The 12,277-nt window shown below is 35.6% G+C and overlaps 1 protein-coding gene across 1 annotated transcript in view; it reads left to right on the plus strand.

Annotated features, from left to right (window-relative positions):
• MYCBP2 (MYC binding protein 2) overlaps positions 1 to 12,277 on the plus strand; it is a 174,321-nt gene that overhangs the window by 35,207 nt on the left and 126,837 nt on the right. Inside the window, 8 exon segments of the mRNA XM_036387571.2 lie at positions 1,461 to 1,614; positions 2,808 to 3,004; positions 3,218 to 3,460; positions 3,729 to 3,800; positions 4,665 to 4,761; positions 9,114 to 9,187; positions 10,283 to 10,421; positions 11,025 to 11,101. Of these exon segments, the coding sequence (XP_036243464.1) occupies positions 1,461 to 1,614; positions 2,808 to 3,004; positions 3,218 to 3,460; positions 3,729 to 3,800; positions 4,665 to 4,761; positions 9,114 to 9,187; positions 10,283 to 10,421; positions 11,025 to 11,101 (1,053 nt within the window).

Below are 12,277 nucleotides of genomic sequence, written 5' to 3' on the forward strand. Positions count from 1 at the left end.
ATATTTAAAAACCAATCCAAAACCTCTGGAGAATTGATAACATTGCAGCAGAACTCTTTCTTATTGATTCCTACTGTAGTGGAAGTTCAGCAAACTGTGAACTTTTCCACTGGGTTATGTTCTCTACTTTCTCTGGCTGCCTCTGTCAGCTCCTATATGAGGTCTTCTGTCTGAAGATTGTGAAGAATAAACTTAGTTTCTCTCAAAGACACTATAACTGAACAGGAAGGGCATTTATAAAAATGTGTGAAAATGTATTTTATTTCTTAGCCTTGAGGATGGTGGTGAGTTTTAGATCCTGGAAAAAACATTATTATGTTGACAGGTTTTTTCACTGTAGATTCCATGCATCTGTTTTCCCCCTACTCCATTGCAGATGTGAAATGTAAGGTGTAATTAGTAGGAAAATTGCTGTTGTGCTTTGAGGACTTGACTTGGTTATGTTTTTGTCCTGCCTTCAAGAAAAAATAGATGGTAAAATAATTTCTGAAAGATGGGAATCAAATTAAAGGTCAGCAAAGACAGTTGCAAGGCATCCAGTAGAATTTAGAGCTGACTTCCAGAATATATGTTATAAGCATGGGTGGCAGTTGCATTAACGATGTTATTTATTTTCGCATTTCTGTATTTTTCCTTAGATTTTACTCAGGGATGAGTCTCTGTTAAATACTTTATGGGGGCTCTGCTCCTGACCAAAAGACATAGTGAAGTTTTTAAGATACAATTGCTTATTTGTAATGTGCTAACCTCCTCTCTTTCATCTTCATCATTATTAAACACAGAGTCTGAGAAGAAGTGCAAGGGAGCAGTCAGTGAAGAGAAGCATGACTGTAATCTCAGAATAGCCAGGAATTCTAAAAGGGAAAGTTAGAGATGTCTCTAACAGGGCTTTTAAACATGTTCTGTTAGTTGGCTTAATGCATGTCTTTTATGAGTACATGTGGAGTTTTAGTGACTAGCAATTAATCTTTGTTTTTGTCACAATATAAAAATAATCTCAGAGGCTTTGGAGGAGAAAGTTCTAGAGCTGCCAGTATCAGCTGTCAAATGTATTGTTATTCAGGATGTGAAGCCAGGTTGCAGGACCATTCTAGTTTGCTGGCTCACGTTAATGAGCAAGGAAAAAGAAGACTGTCAAAGAGTGAACTGAATAGAAATTAGAAGGGCTCAGAGGTACAGTTTGCCTTTTATTGTGCAAAAATTTTAAGCTTCCTTATTCTTTCAGGAAACTTAGTCTGCTTAGATATGCTCTTTTATGTAGTGGCTGACTTACATGTAATATTTGCTGGTATAATTGTATAGGTGGATTCTTGATTTTGATTCTGGTTTAACATTGTATCTTATATTACAAGTTTTATTTGAGTAATTCTCTTGTTTAGTGAACACTGGGATATACTTTTTTGATGAAGATCTAAAAATACTGTATTGACATCTGTTCTGAAAAATCTGTACTTCTTTAGATCATTGAAGTTGGATTGTGTGAAGTCTTTGAATTGATAAAGGAGACGAGATTTTCTCATCCATCCTTGTGTCTCAGGAGCTTACAAGCCCTACTTAATGTGCTCCAAGGTCAGCAACCAGAAGGCCTGCAGTCAGAGCCTCCTGAAGTCCTAGGTAATCTCATCTCTTACTGTATTTTTATTAACATACACCTGTTATTGTGTTGGACAGAAGAAAATGGTTCTTGGCAAGTATTTGTGAGATGGTAACATGCTTGTTCTCAACTGACTGACTATTCTGGCCTGTTAGGTCCTTATGGTGCATGTATGGAGTACTTCCTCACTGAAACAAAGTAAAGAGCATCACAGCCTAAAAAATTGAGTTTTACTTTCTTACTGAAACATAAAATACTTGGTCTTATTGGAAAGAGTACAATTTTACGGTGAATTTCTCTTGTAATCTGCTGTTGTGGTCTATAGCTTAGATGTTTAATTTTGTAATTTATGTGGAGCTGCTAAGCAGAGTGTCACAATTCCTGGCCATCCCAAAGTTTCCCTGAAAATTAATTTTCTTTTACATGATATTGAAAGTAAAAGTTGAACTTCTGATGCCTTTGAGAGCATGATTGACTATATCCTTTAAGTTAAAATCCCATGTTTGTTGATAGAACAGCAGAGAAGTCTAGGCTGTAGCCTGAGTTGTTTAAAGACAATTTTTAAAAAGTCTTTAGACTTCATGTATATTTTCATGTTTTATGACTTAACAGTATTGCATCTCCAAAGATTGTAATTTGCTGCAGAAAACTTACTTTGTATTGATTCATGGAGTATTAAAAAGCTGCAAAGAAAACTTTTTGATTACTGCCCTAGTGATTAATTTTATCAGCTCTTGGGAAAATTTAGGTGGATTTCTGTTCACACCTGTTAGAGAAGTTCAGCCACCAAACAGTCTTTGGAAAGAGGCATATGATCAAAATAATTTTCAAGCCTCAATTTGAAATGCTTGTTCCTATGAAGTGGGTTGTGCTTCAACATGGGTAATGGTCATAAAGAGTAGACAAGTGATCTACACATCATCTCAGTGATGGGGTAGACTGAATAGTGTCTACTATAATAACACTTTCTGGTCCAGTTCTTGTTAATGTGTTCCACTGGTGATTATCCAGACTTGATGTTTTCTGGCTGAAAAGAAGAAAAGTTAAGGATCATTCAGGTGCATTTAAGATGCTTTTCTGTCTGAAATTAGCTCTGAACATAATAGCTGAGGAAAGATATCATGTATTTTCCTATTTTATTTTCCCATTGATAGTGAAATTGTTTTGTATGATTTTGTGACTGATCTGTGCAATGGCTGTGTTTTATCTGCAGAATCTCTGTTCCAGCTGCTTTTGGAAATAACAGTCCGTAGCACGGGAATGAATGACAGCACGGGACAGTCCTTGACAGCGCTTTCCTGTGCTTGCCTCTTCAGTCTGGTGGCTGCCTGGGGAGAGACAGGAAGGACATTGCAAGCAATCTCTGCAATCCTCACCAATAATGGCAGCCATGCTTGTCAGACTATTCAGGTCTTGCACTAAAACTTCTCTGTATCTGGGAATTTATGTAAATGAGTACTTCTCATGAGTTCTGAGAAGATGTGTTGTTTAATTACCTTCCCCCCCACTATTTTTGGGATGAGTTGGTATTTCTTGGTCTTTCTTGAGCTGGAGTTAGGACAGAAGGTACAACATTTTAAAAAAATTTCATCTTTTTCACTCACTTTTTCTTTTACTGTTTAGGTGCCAACCATTTTAAACTCTCTTCAGCGGAGTGTACAGGCAGTTCTGGTGGGCAAAATCCAAATCCAGGACTGGTTCAGTAATGGAATAAAAAAGGCAGCCTTGATGCACAAATGGCCATTGAAAGAAATATCTGTAGATGAAGATGACCAGTGCCTACTTCAGAGTGATGGTTTTTTCCTCTATCTCTTATGTAAAGATGGACTTTACAAAATTGGCTCTGGATACAGTGGGACAGTGAGGGTAATGTGTCTGCTTCTTGTCTGATGAGTGATACTTAGTATTTTAATTTAACTTTTATGATGTTTCCATGGGCAATCTTACATAGCTTATTGATCATCAGTTCTATTACAGTTTGTGTAAATTTTTCTGATGATTTCTATGACAACTTGACAACATTTTCTTAGAATTTTCACATTGCAATATGGTTGAAGATATTTCTTAGATGGGAAATGATTGTTGAGTTTTCACTCTGGTATTTGTTAAATGATGGAAATTTTTTGCTTTTCAGGGCCATATATACAATTCTACATCCCGCATCAAAAACAGAAAAGAAAAAAAGTCTTGGTTAGGTTATGCTCAGGTAAGTGAATACTTAAAATATAAAATGTGCAGCCCTCCTTATCCCTCATAAATAATTTAAGTTGACCCTGCCTTAGAGTAAGCTTACATGGATATTTTATAATTGCTTTGGCTTTCTTTATAAAAAACAAAATTTTTTGTACTGGCTTCTAAATTATGGAGGATGATGGACCTGTAATCACTGGTCTGTGGAAAGGAATAATGGAGTGTCTTTGCTTTGTGTTGTCACTGTAAAGACTTTTGCAAAATATATTTTTGCACATCAGTTTATAGTCTGTATAGTCAATTGTTGTGTGGTTCTGATGTATGTGCATGTCAGTGGATGTAAGAAAGTGTTTCCGGATTTTGCCAAGATTTATTTATCCAGTAGTTTCAATGGAAGGAACTGTCTTAGTGTGGGAGTCAAAGTAGTTAACGAATACTTTTTTTATTCTAAGTTTTAATGCATGTATTAGTATGCATTAATGATTGCTCTTCTATATAGGACAACATGATCTATTGCCTTCCTGGTATTCCTGTGACTAGTCTGTTGATTTGAAAAGTGGACACACAAATCTAAATCTAATTGTATACAGATATAAATAACAATTAAAATGTGGGGCTTCAAAAGTTGTATACAAGCTTCAGCATGCTAATCTATGGCATGTAGAAAGTGGAGGAAGGGAGTCAAATTTCCGTTTTTTAATAAGAAATTTAGTTAAAATTTGGGTTAGTAGAAAAAATGTTGATCATCATTTGATGTAAAAGGCTTCCATTATTTTAAAGCAATATCTAAAATAATCATTGCATTTTTCCCCTTTTAATATCTCTTAATGTATTTTAGGAGTATTTTTATACCCCCACATATTTTTTTTGTTCTTGCCAGGGCTATTTATTATACAGAGATGCGAATAATCACAGTATGACAGCCATAAGAATAAACCCTGAAACTTTGGAACAAGACGGTACAGTTGCTTTGCCAGGTGAGAACCTCCAGATGAGAGCAATTTGGTGGAGTTTGCTGTTTCCCTGTTCTGTATTTTCAGGCAAGCAGAAGAGATACTGAGATTTTTCAGGCCACAGATAGATTGCTTTATGACTTTGCTTCGCTTCAGACCAGCTTCAGTATTTCACTTAAAGGCCTTGCATCTTACTCCAGTTGCTGGAAGAATATTGCAACATTTTATAATATGTGAATATCTTAATTTAAAGACTACAAGAGCTTAAATTTCTTCCTAAAAGTTTTCTTTTCTTTCTCATGTTTGGCTCATGTATGACTTTGTTTCCAGGATTTCTTACATGTAGGCAGTTATAAACTATGAACAAAACAATTTTGTTTTTAATAGGGTAAAAATATATCCAAAAAGCAAAGGCAGCTAATGAACAGTGATGGACCATGCTGGTGAATTTTGGTTGATTTGTTGGGAGAATATTTTTTTTTTGTTTTGGGGGTTTTGGGTGGGGTTTGTTTGGCTTGTGGGGGGTTGTTTGTGTTCATTTTGTTGTCCTTTTTCAGAGGAGCCTCATAACTTCAGTCTGTTTAGAGAATAAGAATGTTCCTGGAACATGCTTTAAGGGCCTTCTAGTGAAATCCATCTGTTCTTAGCTACACAGATAAATAGCAGAAGGACACAAGAATATTTTTTAATCAAACAATGACAGGCTTATTTTGTAGATCACAAGAAAGATTTTGTTTCATCCTGACATAAATAAGAAAGCACGGGCTGAAACCTCAGAAAAGTTCTCTAGGATTTTTGTCTTTAAAATGCAAACAGCAATTTTTTAAACAAGTTCTGAATATTGAATCTAGTCCATGCATCCTTCTGCACATCCTTAAAGTATGGACATCTTTTTAAGCTGCTCTCTTTGTGGTGGCTGTAAGAGGTATTTCAGTGAGAGCACATTCAAGGACCTGAAAAACTGCCTTTCAGAGTGGTTTTTCAGCTTTGTTCACCTCAGGGCAGCTTCTTACACAGTAGGGTTCATTGATGTCCTTAATTATGTTACCATTTGTAAACAAATTAGTGTTCCTCATGCAAGTCTTGAGAGAGATTTGAGCACATTTAAAGTCTACCCTTTGGAGCTCTTGCTTGTTTTTGCAAATCTCAGTGACAAGTGTCGTTCTGCAAGACTGCCTTGTATTTATACTGTAAAAAGGTACAAATCAAATGTGTGTGCCTTCTCAACAATTTGCAAAAGCAAATCCCAATGGGAATACCCATTCAGAAATTTCTCAAACTGTCCTCTCAGCTGCATTTTGTATGGTTTGTGATGGTGTTAGAGTAGATGTTAGATGTTCTTTGTAACTCCAGTCCATTGTATTTCAGTCCTTGAACTTTGCTGTTTTGCTTTGTGCACTTCTATGCATTTATATCAGTGTGTTATTATGAGAAGATATGACCTTGTTCTTTTGCCTGGGACAAATTCCAGGAGGTCCACTTCTGGTTATTTTCCTTTCCCATTAGAAAAAATGAAATGAAGGTAGGGGGAAGGTGTCTGACCTGAGGAAAACAGTAGGTACTTAATTCTGAATAGTAGTGGCTGCCTCACTGCAATCTTATGGTGACTTGCAAGTTGTTCTAGTTTTGAAAAGCCATGCTGGATAGAACTAGAGGCCAGTGACCTTGCTAACAGCTGAACACAGCAAATATTTGCTCCTAGTTGGGATGATATTCAGGCATGGCTCTATCTGGAATTAATCTCTTTCAAATGCCTGGGCTGGTGATAGTGCATTAAAGAAAGGTATTAGAATTTATTCATACATGGGATGCATAGGAAGTTAGGAGATTGGATTAGAAGTTGATCCTAGATAGAAGTCACATGACCTTAGAAAAGTCAGAGAACTATGGAACATTATTTTCTCCTTTCTCAGACAGTAGGATCCATCAGCTTCTTGAAGCCATAGACTTCTGTTTTAAAAGGGCAGTCTTTCCACTCTGAAAGGTAATCTTTCAAATCCAGCCTTGTTTCTGGAACTACCAGGCTGTGTGTCAACATTCTTGTGTCTGAGCCTTTTGCCCAGATTTATACACTGTACCTGAGTATCTGTTTTCTCAGTCCATGTATCATAAAAGAATGTCTGAATTCCATGAGAATTTACTAGATGACTAGACCTGAATTTACAGAGGTTTTCATCTTTGCCATTTCTTACAACAGTGATGCTTACTGCATACCTTAAAACAGCTTCTGTGTTCAGCTGGATAAATTGAAGTCACATGGTATATGGTTTTATTGTTCTTTGAAATTGCAAATTAGTGTTTTAGGCTCAGGACTATTCCCTTAGTGTGGAAAGTACTGCTAACTGAGGGTAGCCTAAGTGATCTCAAATCACACCTAGCAGGTGCAGAATGTGCATATGAATGTGGAAGGTGATGCTTCACAGAGGCTTCCTTTGAAGCTCCTTAGGAGGATGTGATTAAAAGGTGTCTGTAGTTATGTGGTTTTGGTATATAAACCCTTTCTCTTATAGCAGTCTTCAGACAGAATGCTTGGTTATCCTTATCCCCATAGTAATATACAAAGTCAGACTGAATAAGATTTAGAATTGATCATACAAGCTTCTTCCTAGCTGAGACACTATACTAGTTTTTCCAAATACTCCATTTGTCTTACATTTTTTAGTCTTCCCAATGATTTGATTTTTAATGCTGGGCCTGTTTGGTAGCTAAGCAAGCGCTAAGTTTTAGGAAGTCTTCTGGAGAGCATGTATGTAAAAAAACAAAAAAAAAACCACCTCTGTTCTAGATTTCCTCTTTGAGCAGATCTACCAAACATAGCAACAACCCCCAGAAATGTTTACCAGGAGACTCATCTTTCTTGAAGTGACTCAAGCAATAGGCTAAGTAGTGCAATATGGACCCACTGGTGGCCAGAATGTGCTGTTTCCTTGGCTGTTCTGCTTGTGTGAGCATGTAATTTTCAGTCATTCAAGGAAACTTCATGCTTACCAGCTTCCTGTAACCTTTGGAGAAATGTCATTTAGGTTAGTTTTGGAACTTCTCATCAAGTTACTGGTACTTCTTTTATGACTAACATGACTTTGCAGCATAGAGAATTAGTAGCGTGGACTGCCTTTGGTTGTTAAATCCAAGATTATTTTTGAGAGAGCAGTATTTCAAGGTTCAGTGTTTCTGCTGCCTTTCTCCATCATCCTTGCTGCTTACTTTCTGTGATTCATGCCTGGTTGTGCTCTAAGGGGAAGGAATGTTGTCTGCTTTTGATGTTTTGCTTCCAGATGTGAAAGCTACTGAGGGCTTTTTAATGCATGTTCTGTTCCTGATTAAGACACTATATTGGACTGGGCAGTGTATCAGGAAAAAGTAAACAGTGGGTTTCTAAGGGGTGTTTTCAGCTGTATTATTTTAGTGCTTTAGCTAGGTAGCAAAAATCCAGTGAACTTACTGGTTATGCTAGAAAGACATTAAGTATGTTCCATTTAGCATTAAATTTATTTGATAAAATGTTAATACTGGATCTTTGTTCAGATTATGAAGCAAATATTTGGAGTGTAAAGTGGCTGTCCTATAGTATTTTTGGAAGAGGTCTTTTTTCTGTGTGTAATCAATGAGACAAACACAAACCATATGATATCAATCTCTTTGCCAGTAGCTCCATCAGCACTGCAGGAAGAGAAGAAGAAATTGTGTAGTGACGTAGATTTAAACTTGCATGGTATTTTTCTTTTTCTCCTAATTTGGATAGAATTCTTTCCCTCCCATTTTCTTGCAATTATCTGAGCTATTTTCAATTAATGAGTGATGTATTCAAGTATATACTTCATAGTTTTCAAAAAACTCCTAGATTTTCAGTTAATAGTTGGTGAGATTTATAAATTGTGAAAAAATGAGATAAATAATGAAAACAATGATTAATTCATTTCTGTAGGTTTTATGTGCTGGAGCAAGGAGACATTTCTTTGAAGATAATGGTGTTTATATTAAAAAAAGGTTTTGGGAAAGGAGAAAGATTTAATAGTCCTGGAAAATTTGAATTTATTTGTGTTGTAATAGTTTGAAATATGCTTCAGAGGTGACTACCTGTGAAAGGTGAATGCCTTTCTTTTGCAGTTAAATATTGGGGTGTAACCACTCACATTTCATACATTGGAAAGTGCTCTAATAACTCTTACAAGAGCTAAGAAGAATTACATGCTTTTGGTGAGACAGGACATCTTAATGTAAAATAACACATTATCAGAATGGTATGGTCTCACTTGAGACAAAGTAGAACTCTCATGATCTGATTGGAGTGAGGATGAATTAGACAGAAGCAGAGATCAGTGTATGTATGTATGCTAATATAAACTGATGCAGTGCACTTCATATTTCTCTCACAGATTGTCATACTGAAGGGCAGAATATCCTTTTCACAGATGGAGAATATATTAATCAAATAGCAGCATCTAGAGATGTAAGTTTTACAACTGGATTTTCTTTTACAATATTTATAGCCTCCTTTTTGCTTCATGTTTGGCTTTTTCTTCACTAACACAATTAAGGAAGAAATCCATGTAACTAGAAATAATGAGAAACTTCCATATTTGTGCATAAAAATGCAGTATTTCGTTATTAATTCACACAATTTTGATCTGTGATTGATTTTTTTATTTTTCAGATAAGTTTTAAGAAAAACTCCATTGCTCTTGCAGGAAAAGAAAAAAATCTCATACGTTGAATAATATGTTCTACAGGTTCTTTGTAGGATAAGCTTTGTAGATCTTAACGATAAAATTTTTTTTCTTTATTAATTTCCTGTAATTGCTTTGGAACTTATTGGAGCATTTCAGACAGTTTTATTAGAAGAGATAGGAAATATACTACATTCCAATTGATTTTTGTGTGGAAATTGCCTGATGGCCAAAGCTGTAGAAACTCAAAGTGCTCCTACTAGGGACAAAACTGTAGTGGTGGTTATATTTTTTTCAGCAGACAGTTACTATGTTTTTAATTCTGGTGTGGTTTTTCAAGTGAGAAATCTGCAAAACAGGGATGGGTTGAAACTGGGTTGGCAACAGATGCTAAACATCAACTGTAGATGTTTAGAAACATTTTGGTAGAAAAACCAAGATTAATCCATTTCCCTCCTAACAGAATCAACTGTTAGGTTTTTTTTTAACATGACTGCACTTGTAAACAGAAAACTCTTCTAGCTACTCTTTACAGCAGTCACTCTGCATGCAGAATTTTGAGTTCTGAGTAAGAAGTTCAGGGCTTAAACATAGATGTAAATAATTGCAAGAGTAAGATTTCTATAGCAGTTTACTATTTTTATAGTGTTCATAGCATTTTCTTAGAACTCAATGAGTTTAAGGAGTAAGATACCTCAGCTTGTCCTGGTGGCCACTTAATTATTTTCTCCTCTGTGGTAATTATAATAAAAGTTACTTTATCAATGTGTCCTCTGACATTTACTCTGAAATAGTACTATGTTGATGCACTTAGGACTTGAGAAGTAAATTAATTAATTTCTTGTACAGTATAAAGTGGATTTTTGTATTTTTTACAGGATGGCTTTGTAGTGCGAATATTTGCTACGAGTACTGAGCCAGTATTGCAACAAGAACTGCAGCTTAAGCTTGCAAGAAAATGCTTACATGCCTGTGGCATCTCATTGTTTGATCTGGAAAAAGATTTGCACATTATCAGTAAGTTCTCTTCTTTGAAGGTTAATAACAAGCCTGATAATTCAAACAGTAGAGCTGAAACATTGCATTTTCCTTTGGCTCTACTATGTGCAGGAAGGTACAGCTCCATAATAAACACATGGAGAGGGGTGTGAAACCATTCAGGCATTACTTGACTCAGAGTCAAATCCATACACCCATTTGGAACCACCTTTCTGTCTCTCGTACTGTTCATGGTTTTCAGTATTTTCCTTCAGTTGTATAATAAATATATAATTGTTTGAAGCTTGGACTTTATAATAAGCTGCAGAACTCCTTGCTGTGGGTCAAAGTCAACAATTTACAAGGATCACTGACTGGATTAAAGGGAGAAAGAATTACATTGAAAAACACATTTGCATCAGAATTTGAGGTGAAGAATTGTTACTATCTATGAAGGTATTTTGAAAAAAGATCACTTGGCCTTTGCTTTGAGGTATTTTTGCTCTATTGAGCTTGCTTTTGGCTCTATCAGAACAAAAGAAAAAGCATGTTTGGCTCCATGGAGCAGCAGAGGTGGATAGGTGACTGGTCTGTGAAACTGCCTGGTTAAACTGTTCAGTTAACACAATCTTACTTGCACAGGTACAGGGTTTGATGAGGAATCAGCTGTCCTTGGTGCTGGGAGAGAGTTTGCACTGATGAAAACTGCTAGTGGAAAGGTACTGAAAATGTTCTGTAGTAAATAGCAAATTGCACCAATAGATTTCTGTGGTTTTTAATTTAAGCATTATTTTCCATAATTTCTTTTTTGCCTTTTCAGTATGTTAGAATGTGTGTTTATGACTGTACTCGAATATATTTTTCAGAGCCTGCTTTAGAACCTAAAAGGCAAATAGTTATTTAAAAAAAAGATTAGCTAATCAATCAACCAATAAGATAATCAACCATTCAGATGTTGGAAGCCCTTAGAAATCCATTACTTGAATTTATAGGAATTTCTACAGTCAGTCTTACAATAAAGGGCTTTGTTTAAATTTGGGAAACAAAACTGTCTTCTGTCTAGAAATGATGTGTTAGCACCTTTGCAAATTTGACCACCTCATAACTTTCCACAGTCTGACTGTAGTAATTTATTTAAATCCCATCCTGATTTTTTTTCTGATCTTTTAGAGAATTATTGATTCCCCTATCCAAATGTTTCAATTGATTTCTTCAAACCTATTCTTAATGATTTGATACGTTGTTTTGCTCAGTGGAGACTTTTTGCGGCATTTGCATAATCATGGAGATTTAGAAATAATACTGTTGGTGACTCTTTACATTATTTACTGTGGTTCAACTTCAGTGTGAAAGACTAATGCTGTTTATCTTGTAGAAACATAGTTCTTAATTACATATTCAAAATTGCAATGGCTTTGTTGGAATGAAGGCCTTGCTCTGCTGCTGTCAGAGCAGTAAGATTGCTTAAAATGTTAGAGTAAATATTTTTTAAGAGAATTTAATGGTATGTACCAGAATTTGATCAAATAGAACTCTTCAGCATTGAGGGAGACAGTTGCCTGTTCAGTATAAAATTACCACATTTCCTGGGTTTGCTCTATAGATTGTCTGTTAAGGTAGGAAATACAATATGTAAGGCAATGTGAAGTGGCCTCAGGTGCCCCATAGGCTGACGTACTAATTTTCTAGAGCTGTTGAGTTGCATGGTTCTAAAGGAAACTTTTTAGTTCATGTCAGTATTTTTGTGTTTGTTCACGTGAAATATCTTACTCTGTTATTTTTGTAGTCAATGGCCACTGTGCATTTACTAAACATGTTTTACAAATGTATTGAAGCATATTAAAATATATAGTAATTTTTTTTTATTTTCAATTGATTTTATTGTTATGATACCA

The sequence above is a fragment of the Molothrus ater genome, chromosome 2, assembly GCF_012460135.2.
Source record: "Molothrus ater isolate BHLD 08-10-18 breed brown headed cowbird chromosome 2, BPBGC_Mater_1.1, whole genome shotgun sequence".
In the NCBI taxonomy this organism is placed as follows: Eukaryota; Metazoa; Chordata; class Aves; order Passeriformes; family Icteridae; genus Molothrus; species Molothrus ater.